Source organism: Triticum aestivum, chromosome 1A (assembly GCF_018294505.1).
Source record: "Triticum aestivum cultivar Chinese Spring chromosome 1A, IWGSC CS RefSeq v2.1, whole genome shotgun sequence".
In the NCBI taxonomy this organism is placed as follows: Eukaryota; Viridiplantae; Streptophyta; class Magnoliopsida; order Poales; family Poaceae; genus Triticum; species Triticum aestivum.
The window spans coordinates 493,721,612-493,745,354 of NC_057794.1; the positions used below are offsets into that span (position 1 = coordinate 493,721,612).

Below are 23,743 nucleotides of genomic sequence, written 5' to 3' on the forward strand. Positions count from 1 at the left end.
CTATCCTTGTGAACTCTTCCTATAAGTTGTTTGCGTGTCAAGGGGGACTCCTGAGCATCGCGACTCAGGAGCCTAACTGGTCACGTAGCCCCTCACTCCTTGGTCCGTCCTGATTTCCGGTCGGCCCAATGGCGGTTGAGGTATGTGTGGGGCCGGGCTCTGCCGACGCAGAACGCAAAGCAAATAGGAAGGAAATCGCAAAATCTTGAAGCAAATATTACAAACATATTGTCCTCACACATCGTCCTCATGATACCAAATGAAAAGTCTAAACGCCTCCCCGAGGCCTAATGCATGTTGCAGGAACAAAACTGGAGAGTAGCCGCAGGTCACCCTTGGACGCCGCCATCACCTGCGGAAGACGCTACCTCACGAGCAGCATTATCTTCGCCTTCACCACCAGCAACAGGATCGGCGACATCGCCGGACAGAGGAGCAGAGACAAAGCCGCGGAACTTCTCCAACAAGGTCTCCACCTCACCCTGCACAGCTGCGGCGGCGGCCTCGTATTGGTCTTCAACCACAGGGACCACGTCAACTCCCTTTCTTCCCTAACCATGGCCGCTTGAGCGCTAAGGGGGACCTCCTGAGCATCGCACCTTAGGGGCTCTTACTGGACCTCGGGCCGCACACCTCCTGGCCTTGACCACGGCACACGACCTGGCATACCAGCGACGGCTGTAGCCTTCCTGGGGACCGGGATCTGTCAGCGTAGAGCAACAAGCTATCGCGAGGAAAGAAAGGGGGGACCGAGCCTTAACGGGATGCGCGTTCATCAAATCTTCATAACAGGGAAGAAAAGCACAAAAGACATTACAGACCCTTACATGCCCCCACGGGGCGCTTCATGATTCTTCGAGGAAACAAAAGCTAAAACTGAGGAGGATCCTATCTACACCCCCGTGGCAGATGCCATCATCAACAGTGGGCCATGGGAGGCCGGCGCCAACCCCATCCAGATCAGCGGCGGCGGCGGCCGGACGCGGCAGAACTGCTCCGAGCACGGTGAGAGCTCGAGGGCACGTAGCTGTCGTCGCTCGTCTCCGGAGTCTCGTAGAGCTCAGGAGAGCTGCTGGACTCCCAAGGGTTGCTGCTGCTGGAGTGGTCGCGAGCGGAGCCCGCATCAGCCTCACGCTCCTCTCCAGAGAAGCACTCCAGGCAGCGGCCCTCGGCGTCGAAGACCTTGAAGAAGAGCGTGGAGACGCCGTCGTACTCAAGATGGATCGCGAGGGCGCCCCACATGCGGCAGACCCGCGCGATCTCGCCCCAGCCGCGGGTCATGAAGATCTTTCCGGAGGGGACCGCTTCGATCTCTGCTTCGGTCGCAGGAGCGCCGCAATCGACATGCTGCAACTAGAGCTTGAAAGGCCCCCTCGGCGGCATCACGTCAGAGAAGAACCACGGGAAGCAGATCCAAGAGCTTGGCGGCATCGGCGCCCACAGCACCAGCTCACGTAAGGAGTCCGCGGCGTGGGTTCCGGGGGCAATGGCGCGCGTCGCCACGCCGCGGCGACCCCGAGCGCGGCGCCGGCGGCGCTGCTCGTCGCCCCGCCCTCCTGAGCCCACGGCTTGGGCATACAGGGGTAGTGGATACCCTAGAGGAGGCCGCTCGCACCAAGGCCTCGCCACCACCTGCATCGCCGCTTCTTCACGGTGGTGGATCGACCTCTTCTTCGGCGGGAGTTGCTCCGGGACTTCCCGGGAGGCTTTCCCCTTTTCTTCGGTGGAGAACCTTCTGATAGGCGCCATTCGTGCTAACAGTGGAGCGAGGAAGAAGAAGCAACAAGCGAGGAAGAGATGGGAGATGGGGGCTCCGCCCCCCATCCCATTTATAGCAAGAGAAGGCCAACCGGCACCTCCCACGACCGCAGGTAATGATGGTTTCCCTTGCATGATGCAGGGACTCGTCAAGTCATGCAGTCGCCGAGGCAGCGTGGGGAAGCAAAGACACCCACGACCAGTCAACCGCCATGTGTCAACCAAGGCCGCAGGCTTTGGGGGCCCGCAGTGCTCCGTTCTTGGCCCTTGGCTTCGCCGTGAAGCCAAGCTCGAGCGCACCTTGGGCCTGGGGGCTACTGTCGGCGTCTTGGGAATGGGGGTCTCCAGACTTTCCTGCCTGCGGGCTGCGGCGTGGCTGAGCCAGCAGGCCGTACGGCCCATCTTCATCAACAAGGCATCCAAGACTCTCGCGAGGGGCCAAGCCTCGCGAGGAGGATGACATGAGACCTCCTCTGGAGCGGCCTAGTCAGGCAGGCTCACGAGGAGCGGAGGTATCAAGGCGAGGCGAACCTCACGAGGCTCTCGTGACGTGAGCCATGACGATCGACACCAGGCGGGCGCCAGCATGCGTAGCATCCTTGTTTCCTCTTTGGTGCTAAGGAAACTAGCACAGGCGAGGAGTACCAAGGCATCAGGCAAAGGTTGCCATTTTGGTGCACCAAGACCAAGACCAGAAGGATGGCAAGACGGAGGTCATCGTGGAGCCCAAGATGGCATCACCACCAGAGCCTTTCGCAGGCGCAGACCACCTTTTGTCAGGATGGCTTGTACTAGTTGTCCCCCTTCAAATTAGCCCGCCGTTGTTGGCTCCCTTCCCGCTCAATATTTTGGAAGAGGACCAGGGCCTCTAAGTAGGACTAGCCACCATCAGGGGCGAGAGGTCGGCATCTTAGATCGCTCTCTCATCCACACAAGTTAGCCACGCACAAGAACACCTCAACCTCAGGAGGTTGTTCTTCCCCTTGTATGGTTCATCATCAGCCCAAGAGGCAATCCACCACCACCACACTGGAGTAGGGTGTTACACCACAACGGTTTCCCTAACCAGTATAAATCCTGTGTCTTTCTGTGTTGCGAGCTCGTCGAGTTCATCTGCGAGATCTTAGCGAGCTAGGGCGTAGATCGGTATGAGGGGAAGACTTCGCGCGCACCCAGTGTTCGAACCTTAAGGGTTTGCCGGAACCCCACATCCGACACATTCATGGGAGCAAAAGCATTCATTGTGCACACAAATGTATTGTGAATATGATCAATGCAACCACGGTGCAAAATGATGTCGTAGTGAGACGGTTTATCAATAGCATGAATATGGCAATGGATGCTCAATATTATTATGCTATCATGCAATTGATGGTGGGCAATTTGATGATGATGTATAAATATGCCATCAAGGAAGATCACAACAAATTTGCTAAGGAAATGCACAAGCTCATATATCATGGATGACATGGGAATACAAGATGCAACAAGGCAATCATAATGTGAGTCGATCCATGCATAAGTTGCAAATTTGTCATGTGTATGATATGTCCATCGAGCATGACATGTGTGAGCACAATCAACAAATATGGAGGTGTTGGTGTACCAATGCTCGATGTCGTGGCATGAGTGGAGGTTCGAAGGTGCATCCAATAAGTCCGAGCGCTCCTCAACTTGAAGGTCCATAGAGCCAATCTCCCATGTCGCTCCTCCGTTCACGAGATGTATCCTGTAGACAACAAGAAGGAAACAACAATGAAAGAGTGACCCATCCAATATGCGTAATTGATGATGGCTCAAAGGGAAGGAGTTCACCTTTATGAGAATGTCGAAAATGTTGGTGTCGCACATCGTGTATGCCTTCACATAACCAAATTGTCTCATGATGGCACCGCCTTGTGGATCCTTCAAAATGAAAGAACATGACAAATACTCGGAAAAACAAATGAGGTTAGCGGAAATGCAAAACCTATCATTCGTATGATAAAATACCCAACAAGTGTATGCATCATGCTCATCATAAGAAAGGACAAGGGAGCATTTCATAGTATGGAGGCATATGACGCGAGAACAACCAAATATAATATGCGCAATCAAGAAAGCATGCATCACAAGTAAAGTGTCCAAGTCCCCAAGATCAATAATCATATATGCAACAATTGGAGGCAACCGACAATGAACAAGATGTATCATGTGAGAATCATGAATATATATGTCATCAACCCAAGAAAGCGAGTAAGAAAGGAACATGGGTGATGCAACAAAGCAAGCAATCATAGCAATCAAGTGGTGTGAGCTAGTAGTGCAAAGATGCAACATACTAGAGGGAATCATGTCAAGCATGTCATGTGTGCAAATGGTGGTCATGAATAATGCACAGGACATATCACAAGCATGAAGGCAATGTATGAGCAAAATATCATCAATGTATTGGCGAGAGGCCATATGTAAATAGCAATGGGACATCATGACTCTCCCAACACAACAAGCATCAATAGCATGAGGCACATGATAAACATGGCAATAGCAACAAGGATCTCCACCAAGCATGCAAATACACATAGGAGTAGCATAATGGTGAATCATGGGTAAATGCAAGCAAGGGTCACAATTGCATAACAAAATCATGTAAAGAGGCATAACATGCAAAGTGAACAAGATACAATGGACATAATGTAACAAGTGATATATAGCCCATAGTTGTGTGAGAGCCAAGTATAAGAGATGTGCGTAGTCCTTGCGCGAAGGGAATGGTGGGAATGATAATCCACGGGATCCCAAATCGTCGTTGCTCTCAAGAGCTCTTTTTGTCAACTCTTGGGATTGAGAGGTTGACGAGTATACGGGAGTACCTATAGAAAACAAAGACAAAGGGAAAATTGTGTGTGCGTGGTATATGTACACATCATCCATCATGATGCGCACGTGCAAGTGTTGGTTAGCACAAAATAGCCAATGCTCAAATAAATGAGATGTGTGATATAGAAACATGTCATCCATCATGATAGGTTTGTTGTTATGTATGGCATAATGGAGACTCAAAGGATGTAATGCATCATGAGAAATATCTAGAGCATTGTTATGTGTGGAATGCATATGGTGTAAGCAATTATGAGAATCATGTAAAGTATGGAATGCATCAAAATCTCCTAATATGTATGAGGAAACTATGGGGGTCTCCTCACGAGAATTAATGGAAACATCACATGGAGAATATTGACAACATCCAAAACAAAGCATATTTGGTTCTATGTGATCATGGCATGGCATAGTAGATGAATTGCACAAATCATGTAAAGGAATCATGGCAATATCATCACATGAAAAACAAAAGCCAATGACCATCATCTCTTCATCTATGCCATAAATGCAAATGGGATTTATTTTAATGGGGCATGCATAGCTACTATGTTGAGATTGAAATGATGCAATATGGGATATCTCACTCATAGCATATGACAAGGTTAATGGATTGTCAAACATGGTGTGACCAAAAGAATTTTCACATGATATCCTATGGAGAGCATAACATCACAACTAGGCAACTCGACATGCTCGTCATCATATTCATCATAAATAGGTAAGTCATGACATGAGGAAGTCGCACTAGCATGAAGCAAGGGAATAGGTGTGTCAACATCATGCAAGCAATCATTCGTAAAATAGTCCACTAGTGGGACAAGAGAAGCACCATCACCTATGTTACCTTTGGAGCATCGCTCATGTGTTGTAGGTGAGGTGTTGAAGACCAAGTCGTGGTCATCTTCATCTTGATGGAACCATGTGGGGGTGCATCTTCTTCCACCATGGGCATCGTCGTCTCCATTGGAGGTATGGACTCGTCGAGGATAGGTATGTCGTCATGTAGGAGACCTAGCACCAAAGAAGAAAACACACTCGGAGTAGAGGTTAGGTTGTTAGAAATCATAGTGGCCTCACATGCTGTGTCAACTACCTCACCTAAGTGTTGTGGCTCACTCACTCCCGGTATGATGCTCTCACTCATATGGTTGGTGGAGTCACTCAAATGGCTCTCAACCTCACATAGGATGTGTGGTATGCTCTCATGTATGGGGCTAGTGGTGGTCACACTCATCCTCTCATAGGAAATGCACTCAATGTCATATATGGTGGTCGGAGAGATGTAGGTGCAAATGTCTCTAGGCTCAATCATGTCGTGGTCGTAGCTGTGGATGAAGGCCGAAGATGGCACATCATCACTCTCCTCCAAGACCAAAGATAGGGCCTCATGTGCGGTCGCGTAGCTTGACTCGGAGTATGAGTCCAATATGGGCGCCGTCTTCATGAAGTTGAAGAGGTTCATGCTCGCCGTCGTGGTCGAAGGGGATGGCCCTTGCTCGACCTTCTTGTCGTTGTCTTGTTGTAGGAGGCCCATATGATGTGGCACCTCGTAGCTCGTCTCCATGACCGAAGGGAATGTCCCATGCTTGGCCATCTTCCTTGGGGGGCTTTCAAAGATGGAAGTGTCACCCTCGCTCGTAGGTGGTCGCCTCGTTGGTGAAGATGTCGATGTAGGCGAACTCATGGGAAGTAGGCGAAGATGACGTACGTCCAAAGGCGAAGATGCCTTGATATCACTTGGCGAAGATGCCGAAGTGGTGGTGGTAGTCATAGCTCCATCTTGGTGGTGCTTGTCTCGCGGTCTTCTCTTGTGCTCATGATGTTTGGACTTGGCGTGAAGTAGGGCTTGTTGGGACTTGTGCATTTGCGCTCGTGGAGCATCATCATGATGATGGTGTCGTTGTCGTGCTTGAGCTCGATGGCGTTCGCCGTTGTCATGAACATGATGCTTGGAGGTGACTTGCCCTTCATGACAATGTGAATCACGAACGTGATGGTGGTCGCCATGGAGATGTGGATGTGGACGACTTGCGCTTGCATCATTTTTGCACTCTAAAGACTTGTGACTTGAACGTCGCCGCCTTGAGGATGATGAAGGGGAAGAACAGTTGATCAACAAGGTCCCAATCTCCTCCATCCTTGCATATTGCTCCTCCTTTTGTGCGGAAAGCTTGTTGTTGTATCCCTTTTCCTTGCTTCGGAGTGACGAATGTCGATGGAGAGGTTCTCGATGCGCTCTCGCAATCTTGATTGTGCGCCTTGCATTTGTCGTTGTAGATCAAAGATTGACGCTTTGGTGATGTAGTTGGTCACGCTGTCGTTGTTGTCGAAGACCGGAGATGAAATGCCTTGCCTATCCATCACAATACTCGAGCAAATATGAGTGGAGAAAGGAGAAGAATTATATCAAATGTACCTTGATCGATGTTGAAGATGGATCGATGATCACTCAATGATGTAACAAGGAAATAGCACAATTGGTACCAATTCTTGTCGGTTTCTCACACCTACACAAATAAGGCTTATGGTGGAGCTCGGTGAGGATAGTGGCACAAAAATTTGATGCAAAATGTTAGCAGGAGTCAATAATGTTGAAAGAGATTCACAATTTTGCAAGTGAAACAAGTAGACCAATAGCAATGAATGGCACACGGAAACACACATACGATAGATAAATGGGGTCGTGCAACCAAGGAATGAGCTCAAAATGTGAAATCCACAGAAAACGCTTGTGTTGCACAACTCAAGAGAGACGCTAGCACGATTGCTCAATAGGCGGATACGACACTTGTGCACAACCTATAAGATGCAAAATGTATCAACTTTCTATCCCAAGTATGTTATGTATGTATGTTCCGGTGGTATGATCCAAGATGATCGGATATGACAATCTTATATGCAATGTGGTATGATGCTATGGCTATTGCTTACAAGCTTCTTTGCTCTTTATCTTTTTCTTAAAAGCTTATTCTTTTTTTGTATGGCCACTTTTGCACAATGCACAAACCAAGATAGCAATTGTATATAAGCGGGAACAAACTTGTGGCACAAGGGATGATATGATACCAATATGATATGGTATGTATGCAATGGAAGGTGAAGATCACTAATGTGCACAAGTAACGTTGCCGGCAATACTCAAAGGCTAGTCTCGATAGGCAAGTGACGCAAAATGGGCCAAGGGTTATCAATGCAATGACAAGGGAATATACAATGGAGGGATACCATGATACCAAGATGATACTGTCGATGATGAGCGGCGGTGATCTTGATGGAGATACCAAGATGATGGATACTCGTCCCTAAGTAGCCAAAACACCTTAGGAAACGGAAAAACCATGAACTCAAAATCTCAAATGTCAAATGTCAAATGGTGGTAGCGGGAATGCGGTGGTGGTTGCGGAAGCTCAAATGGATTGCGGAAATGCAATGATGGGTTATGCGAGTAGGCAATGCGGAAGTGGAGGGTTATTGGGTTATGTGAGTCGGAGTTGAAGGTCACTGTCCCTAAGTAGCTGAGACACTTTAGGAGACAAAACTCACAACTCAAACAAAATTGGGTTAAGTTCGGGTGGCAGAAGTGTATGATGGGCAAGCCTATGCGGAAGTGGTGGTGGTGGTTGATGAAGAAGCAACTGTCCCTAAGTAGCCGAAACACCTTAGGATACTCGAATCACTACTCAAGCAACCACATATGCAATGGGGAACAAAATTGGTTAGGTTGCGGAAGTCGGTGGTGGTGTAGCGGATGATGGTGGAAGCCCTAGGCAAAGATGCCAAAGTTCACAAAATTTGATGAAGTCAAAAGATGTTGGTGGTATTTTTGTGGGAAGGGGATGTCAAGAGCTTCAAAACGAGCTAAAGAACGTCAAAATCGGAGTTCAGATGAATTAGTCATGGCCGAAACAAAATTTCAACGAAGTCAGTTTTTACAGGTTACGGACGTCCGTAAAAGGACGGATGTCCGGGGGCCGGACGTCCAGGCTAGTCCTGGCCATGGGCAGCCCGGCCCGGTCGGCCCAACCCGACCCGGCCCAACCCGACCCGGCCCGAAAAAGCCCGACCCGGCCCGGCCCGACCTTGTCCATGGGCCGGGCTCGGGCCTAGGTTTTGAGCCCGAAGCCCGGGCCGGGCCGGGCCCGGGCCCGTCGATTTTGCCATTTAAGGAAGAGGCCTGGCCCGTGGCCCGAGGCCCGATAGGCTTTTAGTGTGATGGGTCGGGCTTGGGCCCGATTTTTAGGCCCGACGGCCGGGCCGGGCCGGGCTCGGGCCTGCGTTTTTTGCATCGGGCTTTGGTTGGCCCGGCCCGAGGAATGGTCAGGTATAGTCCGGGCAGACTCGGAAATCCGTAAATTTGGCTCGGGTTAGGGGGTTCCGGTCGTCCGGTAAGTTGCGAACGTCCAGTCGTCCCTGGGGCTCCGGACGTCCGTAAAACGCCGGTCGTCCGGTGGGTCGAGGTCAACGCGAAATTCGAGTTTCGGGACGTGATTTTGGGTGAAATTTGAGGATTTTGGGGTCAAAATTGAGGAGATTTCATGGATGAAAGATGTGGAAACTTGGGGAGATGCTAGATCCACTTGAAAACAAGCAAATCTATGGATCAAATCCAACAAAACTTCGTCAAACCAATAAATCATCAAAAATTAGGGCTATTTTTGGTGGGGATTTTCAAAATTGGGGAAGAACACAACAACATTAGGCTAGGAAACGAAGAGGGGAGGCTCCGAAATCGTGATCAACGTGGCTCATGATACCAAGATGATGTAGGGTGGAACCCTAAGTGGCCGATCTTTCACGAAAGGAGCGGATCTTGCGAAGAACACGAAGATCACGAGAGGAATCACGGGGGAAACACGAGGGGAAACACGAGAGAATCACTCAAACCAACAAGATTTAGTCACACATGTGCTAGATCCTTGAAACACAAAGAGATACACGATCCAAATCCAACAAAGGACAATACATAGGGTAACCGGTTCTTCTCCGTAAGGAGGTCTTGAATCCACGAGGGATCTTCCCGTGAGGGGTCTTGAATCCAAGATGGATCATCTCCGAAGAGGGGCCGCGGTCTCTCTTGTGGAGTAGATCCGTGATGGGTGAGCAAAGCTCTATCTCTAATGAGCTACTACTTTGCTAACCCTAACTAGGAGGTGGAGGAGTATATATAGTCTGGGGACACGAAGGGGTAAGTGGGGGATACATGGGCCTCGGGCCCGATCTTTGTGCACAGACAGGCGCCGGTCGTCCGATAGGGACTGCACGTTCGGTGGCTCGCGAGGGTCCGGTCGTCCGGTACTTGTCGGACGTCCGACGTTTTGGCTCGGTTGAGGTGGCGCTGGATTTCCGGAGACGGTCGGACGTCCGGTCGCTGGAGTGTGTCGGACGTCCGGTACTTGTCGGTCGTCCGGCCGTTGTAGCTTCCGTTGGCTGGCCCTTCTTGCTGGATGAGTGCCCAGGCGTCGGACGTCCGGCGTTGCCCGATCGTCCGGTGGCTGAAGACTTCGGGCAGCTTCTTCTCTTGGTCCTTGTACTTGGCGTCCTCGCTAGCTCGTCCGTTGGATGTGGTGGCTCCGTGGCTTTCCTCTAAGTACCTGATCATGCATAACACACACGTTGGAGGTAGTAGCCATGTCTCACATGTAGAAAGTGAAAGTTCGGAGAGGAGCGAGTTCACCTTGTGTTCAATGGCGTATGTTCAAGGTCTCGTCATATTTCCTCTTGAGGCTTGGAGAGTAGTCAGAGTGTGCATGAGGATGAACGTGGGATGCTCTGCATCAACAGTGAGCGACGGAATCACCCGAAGCTGCGAGCAGCACCACCACGACGGCCAGAGACGCACCTCGAGCAGTAGCCGTGATCTATCGTGGCACCACCACACGAGCGACTGCCATCCGACGCCAACGGAAGCTCGACCTTGGCCGGCCATGGCCGCCGGCACTATCTCCTTCATGCTACGATATCTGTTTGCAAAAATAGAGTTCTGCAACATGAACTTTGTTGCGAATTTTTTTCGGAAAAATGACCCCTGTTGCAGAAGATTCCGCAATTGATCTTTAATTTTTTTTGCAACAATACTTCTGTTGCAAGAAAATTCTGCAAGAAAATCTCTGTTGCAAAAATAAAAAAAGAAGTATAGAATCCTGTGATTACAACTAGGCAAAATTGGTTCTACTTGGCTCATGTTGTCCTGTCAAGTACGTAATCTTGGCCTTTTTATGTTGGCTAGCCACATGTGTAGATACCAAAGAACAATACAACTCTCCGGTGGACTGATCTAGCCGAGGACAAACAAGCTCAGTAAATTCATCATTTGTTTTATAGTTCACAATACATCTGACCTACCCGATAGAAACAAGCACAAGAAATTCATCAATTGTTATCCCACAAAAAAAAGAACCTCATCAATTGTTTTAAAATCTCATAGGCTCTTGCCTACAAAAGGACTAAGCTCATAACTAAGGACAAACAGATATCCAATTACTTCAGATCACTATTCTATGACACATACCCAAGTCTTCTATAAGGAGCGATCCTTCCTATCCCGCATGTTACTTTATTGGTATTGCTCATTCCTATTAGGTGCATTATTTGGTCTCTACACACTAGGAATCTGAATTTGACAAGTGTAGGCATAAGAGGCACCATGAAACAGTGGGTAACTATAAATGTATCTTGACCTATCCAATTCACACAACCATCATGGCTCTCCACATTGACTATTTGTCCATCCGTACCATCGTGTGCATCATGCACACCTCAAAACAACAAAAAAGCATCTCCACATTACTATCCTACAAGGATACAACTTGCACAAGAAGCGTGTTCCACCTTTGTTGGGATTTATAAGTTTACAAGCTTAAGCATGAAGAACTGCTATGTGGTAAGCCAAGCGGGTATAGATTGTCATCAATCAAGAATAACCACAACTAAACACGAAAACTATAGAGGTTCCTTTGGATAAAACTTATGAGAGAACACAGTCTAACTGGCTGGAAACTCTCTCTGATCAGTGATTGGGCACGATGTAGAGGTTGGTTTTCCTTCTACTTCTCCTTGGGTGAGAATTTTTCGAAGTGTAACCTTCCAGCGATCAGCTTTGAGGATGAAAATTGTCAGCTATCGGTACAACTGCAGGTTTCAATGTGAGCTTCTTACAAAGCAATCCCATCAGCTATGCATAATTAATAGGATCAATGACTACACAGAACATATGTCGTTACGAACCATCCTATGGAGAAAGCAGTTCGGTTGAGTGAGTGAAATGCAATGTTTTTGAGAAAGAATCTGAAAAGCCATGGCTGCTTAAACTTTTGTCATGTAAATTTTAAGTGCGAACCTAAGGGAAAAAGAACAAGAGTGTGTTCCACGTCTGTTTCCCAGAGTACCATCCTTATGCAAATTTTATTTAGTTGACTTATTTCATGGTATTTCTTTGAGAACTCGAATAGAATCGTTGGATGAAGAGTTACAGTCAAATTTTTAGCACGATCAATGGGAAAAAGGAAGTATCGGATTAGCCATAGAAAAGAAAAGCCAAGAGAAGATTAATAGTGCAATCTTCCAGAACAAGAGAAAACATTGTAACAGACATGCTCTCAAGCAAACTATAAATCAAATATTGCATTATGAAAGTGGGATAGTAAGTACCTTGGAAGTGGTTGTCCTCTGACTTAATTCCAAAAGTGTTTCTAGTGTCACGGATAATGATGCCACTTACACCTTCTCAAATTTGTTAATCTGTCAAAACCTATTTAGTAAAATTCTATAGTTTTATTATTTTAAAGCCGAGCCCGTCCCGTGGTTTCGTTCTAAAAGAAATCTATACAACAACTTAGTTGAGCTATTTGATGCAATCCAGGGCCGGCCCTGAGGGGGGGCAGAGGGGGCGGCCGCCCCGAGCCCCCCAAATACAGGGGCCCCGCGCCAGGTATTCTGTATGCTACGTAGGTAGCCCATCCTCACCTAAAAACGTATGTACCCCAGCCACGCATGCAACTAACCAACGCAGGTGTCCCTAAAAAAAGCTAACCAACGCAGGCAATCAGCGGTTTCTTTCTTTCTTTCCTTAATCAGCGATTTCTTTCTTTGAATCGTGCGTCTCTGGCTCTTTCCTACGATCTGTAGTTCAGGGCCCCGATCGCGAGTTGCCGTCAGGCAGGCGCTGGACGATCTAACTCCATGGCCCTGACTGCGGCATTACGCCGATGAACTCCGCTACCCTGTCCTTGGGCCTTGAACACACACACATCATAGAGTGTCCCGCCAGATTCCAGTCAACACGGTGCCATTGCCGAGCCGAGCCGCCGAGCACTCGACAAGCGTTCGCCATGAGGCGACACCGATCTGTATGATTCAAGGTATGCCATACAATCAATCCCTATTTCCTATACGTATATTGCTAATTTACGTAATTTACATGATGCATAGCATGCATCGTTCAACCTTCGATGCAATTTTTTTCCTAACAATTTGTGCTATATATTACTGTCGTTTACAATGTATGTTATCCAGTACTCCCTTCGTAAATAAATACGAACTGAAATGAGTGAATAAATACATTAAAATGTATGCTACTTCCTAATAAGAAAACAGTTAGAATATTTTATATTTGTTTACAGAGGGAGTAGATTGAAAAAATGGAAGAGAAAATGATGAGTTGGGGATACTTGTTGTGGAGGAAAAGAAACCAACTAAGAAAACTTCTAAATTGAAGCGGAAGAAAATTTTAGCATCAACATCGACGATAAAAATGTAAGAGGCCCTAAGAACATAGTTAATTTGTTAATGACAACGACATTTATTGGAAACATCTTGTATACGATACTGATTTGTCATGATGTTTGTATTAAGGGCCCCAAAGTTGTAGACTCGCCCCGGGCCCCTGAAATCTCAGGACCGGTCCTGATGCAATCAGACAACTATCAAATGGTAATTTAGTTCCCAATAAAACACATTTGAGACTATTGTAGTCGGGGAAGTGGCGGAAAGTGCAGGCCATTTTCGACTCTAGAGACGAGATTTAGGGTTTGTTTCCGTTTTCCTTCCGTTTCAGTTTCCTGCAGTAGCTCCTATGCTTTGATCTTGAAACTCAAGAGTGTCCGTTCCTATCGGTTCAGTTGGTGTTAGCCATGTTTTGAGTCGATACATGATAGAATACCACATGTACTATGTAACTACTAGTGGTAGCTAGGATTGGACTATGGTTCTATGAAAGGTGATTATAGGGTAGCTGTTGGAATTCAAGTTTGAACAATGCATAGAAGGAGAAAATTTCAAACATACTCTTTTGATCTGCAGAATTAAGGTACAAACGTATCTTTGCATATAAGACATTCTGGAGGAAAGTAAATCTATGACTGGTTTTATCAGGCCGAGATGAGGCATAACCTAATTAACATGCTAGAAATTTGTCCGGGTGTGAGTCTGAGTCGGAAGATGGTAACAACTAGGCAAAATTGGTTCTACTGAGCTCACTTTGTCTTGTCCATTAGATCCACTTCCTTTTCCTTTATTTCCAGAACCTTTATATTGATCAGATTGAGTAGGATTACATGATCTTAGCCCTTTTATGTTGGCTAGCCACATGTGTAGAGACCAAAGAACAATACCTGAAAAAACTTTTAAAAATATTATTTGTTTAAAGCTCTTGTGACCCAACCCAATAGACTGATCTAGCCAAGGACAAACACAAAACAAATTCATCATTTGTGTAAGGATCTCATGGGCTCTTACCCAAGCTCATAACCAAAGAATTCGTAGCTACTGACCCAACAAAGATCCGATGACTTCAAGTCACTAGCTGTACCGCATGTACCCAAGTGTCTATAAGGAGCGATCCTCCCTGTTCCTCATCTTACTTCTATGTATTGGTATTGTTCATTCCTTTTTGTCTCTGCATAGTAGCGATTTGAATCTGATAAGCGTAGGCATAAGAGGCACCAGGAACGGATGGATAACTGGCATGTGTGCATGACCTATAGAATTCACACATCCAGGATGCCTCGGCACATCACCTTTTTTCCCTACACTGGCCGATGTGTCATCCTTCTTCAGTCATTCTGTACACCATGCCCTCATGTCAACTTGTGGAACTGAGGCTGGTTTGCGCAGAGAAGATGATTGGCGTGCCTGGCCCTTGGTTCAGCAGGGGCGTCACAGACTGCTACGGAATGGTACACGACGGCGACGATTCATGCACCGAATGAGGGCGTCTAATAACAGCGCACAAAACCTCCTGCATTTATCTACTGTATAACTAATAGCGCAGCGTCTTCTTCCACGCCGGAGTCCTTCCCACGGCAAGGGATCCGCGGCAATCAGCTTCATCCCGCGCCGGTGCCGCCGCTCCGCCACAGCCCACAGATTATGGTTTCCTCGGCGCTGCAATACATGCCTGCTTGGCTAAGCTAGCAAGCGAGGCAACACGTTAGCAACGCGACACCCAAACTTTCACCCGGCCAGTAACATAAACCTCAACTGGTCACCTATGATTGATCAAAAAGAGATCTGATAAGGAGCTGCGATTGATCATGGTATGGTAGTTGCTATCCTACAAGGATGCAGCTTGCACAACAAGCGTGTTCGAATTAACCAAGGAATTTCTCAGTGTTGCGTCTTTGCTAGGTGTGAGAGGCTTACAATGTGGAGCAACAAGAACTGCCAGGTGCTAAGCAATGAAGGGATAGACTGACGTTAATCAACAGAAACAAAGACTAAACAAGAAAAACTGTGGGCAAAATTTGTCAGAAAACAGAGTCTAACAGGCTCGAAACTCTAACTGATCGGTGATTGCGCACACTGCAGACACTGGGTTTCCTTCAACTTCTCCTTTGGTGACAGTTTGTCACCGATCAGTGTCACCTTCCAGCAACCAGCTTGGAGGACGAAAACTGACCCAGCTTTCGGCACAACTGCAGGTTTCAAAGTGATCTTAGAAAGCAATGACATCAGGTCTACAGTAGTTCATACCAGAATTCATGACTGCAAACAACATTTACCCAAGTAAACAAATCCATTCAGTGCAGGACTACACAATACTGTTAATTGCTCAACGATGCAGGCAACACAGCCCAAGTCACCTTAACTAAAATTGAGGCAGTCTCGAGATTTAGCTGATGGCTGGTGTGTCCATTTAACTTAGCTTTGAAGGAACAATTGCGTTCAATATTATTGTTACAGCCTTCGTGATCAACCTTGAACTTCAAATTCATCAGCGTATCCCATGTGACAGCAATCACAAAGCTTCCTAAGCCACAGGACTCACTAATATTTCCACTGAAGAGCTGGAATTCTTTATTCATCTCCAGAAGAGCAATCGTAGAACTGAGAGATAAATCAAAGCCAGTCTGCACTTTTGATATGATAACTTGTACTGTGGCCTCAACTGAACTATGAACAAGTGCAAAAGACGTATCAACTGCACCACAATTTCCACCAATGCGAACCTCGTGCGGTCTCCACGACATGCGTAAACCGTCAAATTCTGAGATTCCATCAATCAGCTGTAAATCATCCTCTTCATTCTCCCCATTCTTGATCCTCATGTCAAACTCAAGTAGCACATCAAATATCAACAGGATGGCTCTCTTAGGGCCGTTCATTTCAATTAGAGAACCCTGCTGCACGATGATGGGATCATCCCTGCTGCGATTGAAAACATAATTGAGTCTTAGATCAACTTCATCACGTGCTGCTATATATCCATATAACTGTATTGAGCCACTGTTGATAGGAGCTTTAGCTAACTTCATTGAAAAGATCTGCATCATGTTACGCGGTATATCGTATGCACGCGCTGGCTCCAACCGAGTCTCTGTACGGTCAGCGATATCAAAAAAGTAATTATGTTCCCAATAAGCCGCTCTCTTGTATATAGCACCATCACGGTGGCTGCTCCCTGAAATTATCGGCATGTAACATGTATCTTCAGTTAAACTAGTGTTTAACGTCTGGACACTGTCCTCTGCTGCATTATTAGTCTTCGTCTCATTCACGCCATGTATGGAGAACTGGCGCAGCCAATTCAGTGTACTCTTCTCAAGGAAAAGACGATCAAGATGTTGATTTCGTGGAGCATCTCCTCGCGCAAGTGCTGGAAACCAGCAGCGAGGCAGAGCAGAGGCAACCCTGCTGACGCTTCGAGTAATCGAGCGCGAGAGGATTTGCATCTCCACCGCCTCCAATCTCCCCTCTTATGCCTATACTTATCAAATTCAAATCGCTACTATGCAGAGACAAAATAATGCGCATACCCCTCCTCCGCCGCAAAATAGCCACCGCGCAGTCTCCAAAATCAGCTTTTGAGAAACTTCCCCCAAAATCAGTTCCCTGCAGAATCACCCAAAATCAGCTGTCGAGCTCTTTTCTAAGATTGTGGTCTGAGATTTATGGGATGAGTTGTGTGCTAAAATGTCTGTAATGTCCCTGAACTAAAACTGTGTGTTGAATTGCTAAAACTAAAACTGGGAATAGTTGTTTTGGACAATTTATGTCGAATATGAGCATGAAAACGAGCATACATCCATTCAGCCATCAAGCAAATCATCTACTCCTACCAAACAAACAAACATCCATCCATTTTTCCATGTACACTAGGAACAGAGACGAACAAGAAGGAATAGAGCTGCACCCAGAACAGAACAGAGAAGACAGAGAGGAGATGAGAGCTCAGCCTAGGCGACGGCCCGAGCAAACTCCGGCGAGGCGGCGTCGGGTGTCGAGGCCAACGGCCGGGGCGGAGCAGCGGCTGAGGGCCTCGAGGCGAGCAGGCGGGGCGAAGGAGTGGCCGGGGCGGAGCAACGGCTGCGGGCCTCGAAGCGAGCGGGCGGGGGAGAGCAGCGGGCTTCCGGCGAGCGGGAGGGGCGGGCTGTCGGGCGGCGGCGGCCCTGTAACCCTATCGCGAGCGCGAGTGGGGAGGTTGGGGATCGAGCGAAGGAGAGGGACGAGTCGTGCGACTCGTTTTTCTGGGCGCGGCCGGGCCGGCCACCGCCCACCAGTGGCAGTTCTCTGGTAATTTGCCTCTCAAATAGGGTTACCACCTTAAGTCGAAACGTTTTGAGCTTTTGATTTGAATCGCCACAAGCGAGGTCTCGAGACGATTTTCGATTGCACTACTGATTCCGGCGATTTTCAGATGATTTTGGATAATCAGATCCAGTTCTTTTGAGCTTTTGATTTTTCAGACCCAGATTGTTCAGAATCGAGTGAAAAGAAGTGGGCCGCACCAGGAACGGGTGGATAACTGACATGTGCACATGACCTATAGAATTCACACATCCAGCATGACTCGCCACATCGTCTATTTACCCTACACTGGTGGCTGGTTTGGGAAAATTTCAGCTGATACCGAAACTTTGGTGATGCCATGATACGGACTTCTCGGCCATTGAATCTTAGATTTGACGGGCATCTAAAGAGCTATTGTATCTGCGCATAATGTTAAGATTCACCGATGGCTTTTCTGCAAAATGTTCAGTAGCCTACCCCTAGTTCAGCAGGGGCCGCACAGACTGCTACACGACAGTCAGCGATTTACATACTGCATGAGGGCGCTTAATAACAGCACCAAGAACCTCTTGCGTCTATCTGCTGTATAACTTAGGCCCTGTTCGGCACTCCCTCAGCTCCGCAAAATACAAGGATTCGCCGAGTATCTCTTTGCCCACTCCATGATTTTTAACTACGGCTCCGGTCACTCCGGGAGCGAAGTCGTAAAGTGAAGAGCCTCCGAACATGGCCTGCAAATAGCGCAGCGTCTTCTTCCACGCTGGAGTCCTTCCCACGGCAAGGGATCCGCCGTGAGCAGCTTCATCCCGCGCCAGTGCCGCCGCTCCAGCCACAGCTCACAGGTTATGGTTTCCTCGGCGCTGCAATAAGACACGCCTGCTTGGCTGGGCTAGCGAGCGAGGCAACACGTTGGCAACGCGACACCCAAACTTTCACCCGACCCGTAATGCAAACCTCAACTGGTCACCTGTGATTGATCATTTTTTTTTCCGATAAAGACCTGCGATAAAGACCTAGTAGGATGCAGCTTGCACAAGAAGCGTGTTCGAATTTACTAAGGAACTTCTCAGCGTCGCGTCTTTGCCAGGAGTGGAGTGACAGGCTTACAATGTGGAGCAACAAGAACTGCCAAGTGCTAGGCAATGAAGGGTTAGACTGACGTTAATCAACAGAAACAACAACCAAGCAAGAAAAACTGTAGTTGTTCCTCTGGGCAAAATTTATCAGAAAACAGAGTCTAACAGGCTCGAAACTCTATCTGATCAGTGATTGCGCACGCTGCAGACGCTGGCTTTCCTTCAACTTCTCCTTTGGCGACAGTTTGTCGCCGATTAGTGTAACCTTCCAGCAATCAGCTTGGAGGACGAAAACTGACCCAGCTTTCGGCACAACTGCAGGTTTCAAAGTGAGCTTCTTAGAAAGCAATCCCATTAGGTCTACAGTAATTAACACTAGAATTCATGACTACAAACAACATAGTATAACGGCAAGAATCAGCCTATGGGGAGAACAGTTCCATTGAGCGAGTAAGATACAATGTTTTGAGCAAGAAGCTGAACAACCCTGTCCGCTTGTACTTCTGCCATGAAAATTTCAAGTGTGGACCTCACCAGAAAAACAAGTATGCGTTTCATTGCAGTCTCTTAGAGCACGGATCATATGGATAGAGAGTTACAGTAAAATTATTTAGCACGATCAATGGGAAAAGGAAGTATCATATTAGCAGTAGAAAGGAAAATCCAACACAAGATTGTAACAGCCCTATATTACCGAACAAAAAAATAAGATTGTAAAAGACATGCTCACAAGCAAACTATACATCACTTCATCCAAGCCTGTCCAAAGTATTGCATTACGAACTGGGATAGTAGGTACCTCGGAAGCGGTTGTCCTCTGATATAATTCCAAAAGTCTCTGCAGTGTCACGAATCATGATGCCACTTACACCTTGATATGAGGCTGCTTTGCATTGTGCCACTGCGAATGACCAAAAGAAAACACAAAAAAAATGACAGGATCAATACAGGCAGTCTAATAACCCAGTATGCAACTATGCAAAGTATATGAATCACCTATTATAAGCGCCCCATGAAGATCTGCTGAAAGGAGGTTTTCCGACAATTGCTTTTTCCTATAAAGAAAACAGGGAATATCAATACCTCATACATTGTACTGAAAAGGCATAATAAAGGGTTAGCCCAAATCTGGGAAAGGTTAAACTGATTACATTTCTTGAATTTGATTGCCCAAAATTTCAAATTATTAATCTTTCAGAACTCTATTTAGTATAATTCTATACAATAACAGCTTAATTAAGCTATTTTTGAGGCAATCAGATGAATACCAACAATCTGGTCCCTACACTCAATAAGTTTCCATACAAATATCTTTTTTGGCTGGGCTCGGTCTTACTAACAGCATCAAACCTGTGAGTTACTGTACTGTGAATATTAGTGAAAACAAACTGATAATTAAAGAGTAGTACAGTTGTACAAATATACCAATTCAATATATCAGTAGTTGGATCCTTCAAAAGTAGACACCAATTACAAAAGATCTAAAAACAATTAAGTCGTATATTTAAAAATAAGAGACAAATAACAGCAAAAGATCCAAAGACCAAATGCCTTTTCTTTTACAAATTGCAGTCTTTACCTCATAATTCAACAGTTGTTGTGCACATTACCAGAGTTTACAAATGTTTGCACATTATACTAGATTATGTACCAAAAAGTTGGGTTTTTACCAGGGCCTTAATTCTTATACTGACCCAATCTGTCAATTGATATCTCAGACCCAATCATGAGTGCCAGCATGCCACGTAAGTATGAGGTGACTTTACAAATATGGGTCCACCTATAGGAGTGACCCAGTTTACTTGTTTTCTGATAAGACATAGAAACTAGCACACTGATCTAAAGACATGTAACTAACATTTTTTTTCAAAAAGGAGGCAAAAGATTTGCCTCATATATTAATTAAGGAGAGAAGAGGTTTTACAAATATCCCACAAACACCACATGACAAGTACTCTTGCCATACAATTTTCCTTAGGTGTTTTGCCCCCGCGGTGGACCACAAATTGGCCTCGTTCAAGATGTTGGCTAGCAAGATTGGCGGTGGAGCACTTGTGACGGAAAACACACGTGTTTCTCTCATTCCATATAGTCCAGGAGACAAGCATGGTGAAGGAGGCCAAGGCCTTTCTATCGGGGTTGCTCGTGTCGGATCTTTCGCCCAAGACAAACATGTAACTAACATTCACGGAGTTAATAACATCTCAAGCATGTTATTTATGACTAGTCCAGCCTACTTTGCCATCCTGTACGTATTTACGAGTCAAACAGTTCACATGTGTACACAAAGGGACATGATCTTGAGTCCACATATTTGGCCACGTAGGTAAGGAGCATTATTTTTTAAACATAATAATCTGGTACTATGTACAAACATTTGCAAATCCTCCTAATTTGCGCTACATGCGTTGAATTAAATGGTAAGAACAATGTATAAATTGCAAGCCTTTTTATCTTTCCTAGTAAAAGCAAATAGTGTGGAGATGTAAATGAGGCCTGAAAGTAACAGAAAGAAAAGACAGTGAGGGATCCATACGGAGTACTTTTTGTAAGCTCTCGCATATAGTCTTTCCACATTTCATGCATTGGCTTATAGAGGTCAAACCTGGAAGAATAAGAATCACATGTAAAAACTGCATAAACTCCAAAGATACCCCATCTGGGGATTTTAGCAAGGATATAAATATTTCAGTCATATCATGAAAATGTGATGATAGGAGAAGAAAACTTATACTAAACCTGAACAAGGATTACCTGCGGAATGTATCATGTAAATCAAATGACCCACATTTCTTATGTTGCTTCAGTGACATGTGCCTTTTTGATCGCTTCGAGTGGATCAACAAAGATCGTGATTGTGCATCCACTAATATAGGACCCTTTTGAACATAGTTATCCAAAAGAATCCCTCTATCCAACTTTAACTTTTTCGATCCCTTGGAAATTTTCCCGGCTTCTCCACCTTTCTGAATTATATCATATATGACACTTTGAACTACGTCTGTGCTGTCGGGATTCTACACCAAAGTTCACCCAAAAAATATTAAAGGATATTTCAAACCATATAAAGTTAAATCTGAGACCATAACACATACCATGGGTACTTACCGCATAGTCATCTTGGGACAAATTTTCATGAAGAGCAAATGAAATCTCAGAGTATATAGGGTTGATTTCTCCACCTAAAAGGTCAAAAAAGCTATCAGTTAATTTCAGGACAAAGTCACATGCACACACACATATAGGTTTACCTGAGGAGGCAGAAGGCTTTTGTTGATGACTGGAGTTTCCTTGAGCTGAGAAGCAGCAGCAGCAGCAGTATAAGACAAATTGGGGACGTATATAAAATGTGCACTAATGAAATGGAGAATGGTGAACAAAAATAAAAACCTCTAAATGTAGGCAGCTGGCCAGAAGTTCGAGGAGTGGATTCAGGAGTTTTTCCTTTCCTCCGTGCATCAAACTTGGGCTTGGGGGTACTCTCTTTGTTCTTCGGGCACTTGGGCTGTTCATCTTGCAGCTTCTTAGCTTTAGCTGCTGCATACCGTTGTTGAATAGCTTCTAAGGTTCGTTTCTTCTGATCAGAAATAGTTGACATTGATCCTACGCCAGATCTGAGATTAAAGCAAGCTAAAAGCAGTGGTGGGGCCAGGAACAAATCATAGGGTGTGCCACCTTAAAAAAATCGACATCACACGAGTAATACGAAATTGACCAAACGAGCAATATAAATAGTTTAATCATGTCTCACAGCAATAGAGTTCACTATATATGTTTGAAATTTGCAACTACCAACTAGCTCTGAAGACTGAACATTGAAGTAGTATTGAAAGTCTGAAAGAGTAGTTTCTAATCACACTAATGGACTAACCAGGGAGCCATGATTAAAGCAAACCCCGGGCGAATTTTTTCCGTTAACATGGAAAAACTTTGGCACTTATAGCACCCCCAAAATATCCCGTAACATTCCAGAAAAATACCTAGTTTGAAAAACATACAAAATAAAGCTCGATTTCTCAATAAATCTAGAATTTAACCCCCAGTGCTTAACAATCTAATAAGAAAAGAAAGTACAAGTCATCTAGACATGTGACAATCAGACAATGCATACACCAATTTCTATTTCTGCAAAATGAATCAATTCGAGTTCCATCAACAGATTACACATACTCACATAACACTGTATTCCATTTTAATTTCAGTTCAAAATTTAAATCATCTATGCACTGTGACAATCAGATAATGCATACATCAATTCACCAAAGACAAAACTACCAGCAAGAAAATTACCAGCGAGAGGAGGGGCGCCGCGGCAGCAGTAGGCACCAACAGGCCACACAGTAAGTAACACACAGCTGGTGGCGAAAGAATCACGGGGCCGGGGCGCAGCGGAGGAGGCCGTTGTCGGCTGCTCTGCTCGTTCAGCCGTTCAGGTCTTCAAGGTGTCACTGCTCTCCAGATGTAATGGACAAGACGGCAAGACTGCTCGGAGTTCTCACCGGAGGTTGCCAGGCACCGGCGCTCCGCGGGCCGCCGCCGAGCGAGGGTGAGGACGGGGGATGGGGACAGGCGAGCAAGAGCAAAGGGAGGGGTATCGAGCCGCCGGGACCCGGGGCAGTAGTGGAGGCGGGAGGCGGGGCAGCCGGTGGTGAGGACGGAGGGTGGGACTGGGGAGCAAGGGGAGGTGCGAGGCGGCCAGGCGGGGCGCCCGTCGTGGAGACGGCGGCGGAGGGGGCGGCGTTCGACAGGGCACGGCCGCACGGTGACGGTCTGACGAGCCGCCACGGCTAATAGGAATCGCCTACAGACGACGATAAGCGGGCCGGCCCATTAGTGCCGTTTTTCCGTTGCGCGCTGTTCGTTCACTCTGCTCAGTTTTCTTCCGGTTCTTTGATTTTTCATCATCTGTTTTCTTCCGTTTTGCCTTTTTATTTTACTTCTGGTTTTCTCATTGTTTTTATTTTGGAAAACGTTTATTCTAAGCTGACTGAACTTTGCCTGGCTTAAACCGCACCACTAGCCGTCTGATGCACTTTGATCGC

General features: G+C 46.4%; 2 protein-coding genes across 7 annotated transcripts; both read right to left on the reverse strand.

Annotated features, from left to right (window-relative positions):
* Positions 1 to 15,198: 15,198 nt before the first annotated feature.
* Positions 15,199 to 17,609, reverse strand: LOC123059880 (uncharacterized). Of its 2 annotated transcripts, none has more exons than XM_044482415.1 (2): positions 17,249 to 17,609; positions 15,199 to 16,947 (listed from the first exon to the last, which is right to left on the reverse strand). In XM_044482415.1, exon 2 carries the CDS (start codon positions 16,785 to 16,787, stop codon positions 15,660 to 15,662), a length of 1,128 nt encoding a protein of 375 aa, XP_044338350.1. In that variant the 5' UTR covers positions 16,788 to 16,947; positions 17,249 to 17,609; the 3' UTR covers positions 15,199 to 15,659. The 2 variants fall into 2 exon arrangements, with proteins under 2 accessions (XP_044338350.1, XP_044338359.1); XM_044482424.1 differs by having other exon boundaries at positions 15,199 to 15,530; positions 15,618 to 17,609.
* A 1,038-nt stretch (positions 17,610 to 18,647) lies between these two features.
* On the reverse strand, positions 18,648 to 23,506 carry LOC123059893 (uncharacterized). Of its 5 annotated transcripts, XM_044482438.1 has the most exons (9): positions 22,992 to 23,495; positions 22,092 to 22,304; positions 21,953 to 21,997; positions 21,810 to 21,883; positions 21,456 to 21,718; positions 21,238 to 21,306; positions 19,698 to 19,756; positions 19,501 to 19,602; positions 18,648 to 19,016 (listed from the first exon to the last, which is right to left on the reverse strand). In XM_044482438.1, the coding sequence occupies exons 2-9, from the start codon at positions 22,297 to 22,299 to the stop codon at positions 18,880 to 18,882; spliced, it is 957 nt and encodes a 318-aa protein (XP_044338373.1). In that variant the 5' UTR covers positions 22,300 to 22,304; positions 22,992 to 23,495; the 3' UTR covers positions 18,648 to 18,879. The 5 variants fall into 5 exon arrangements, with proteins under 5 accessions (XP_044338373.1, XP_044338371.1, XP_044338369.1 ...); XM_044482436.1 differs by having other exon boundaries at positions 21,810 to 21,997; positions 22,092 to 22,315; positions 22,992 to 23,500; XM_044482434.1 differs by having other exon boundaries at positions 21,810 to 21,997; positions 22,992 to 23,499.
* Between the last annotated feature and the right edge of the window lie 237 nt (positions 23,507 to 23,743).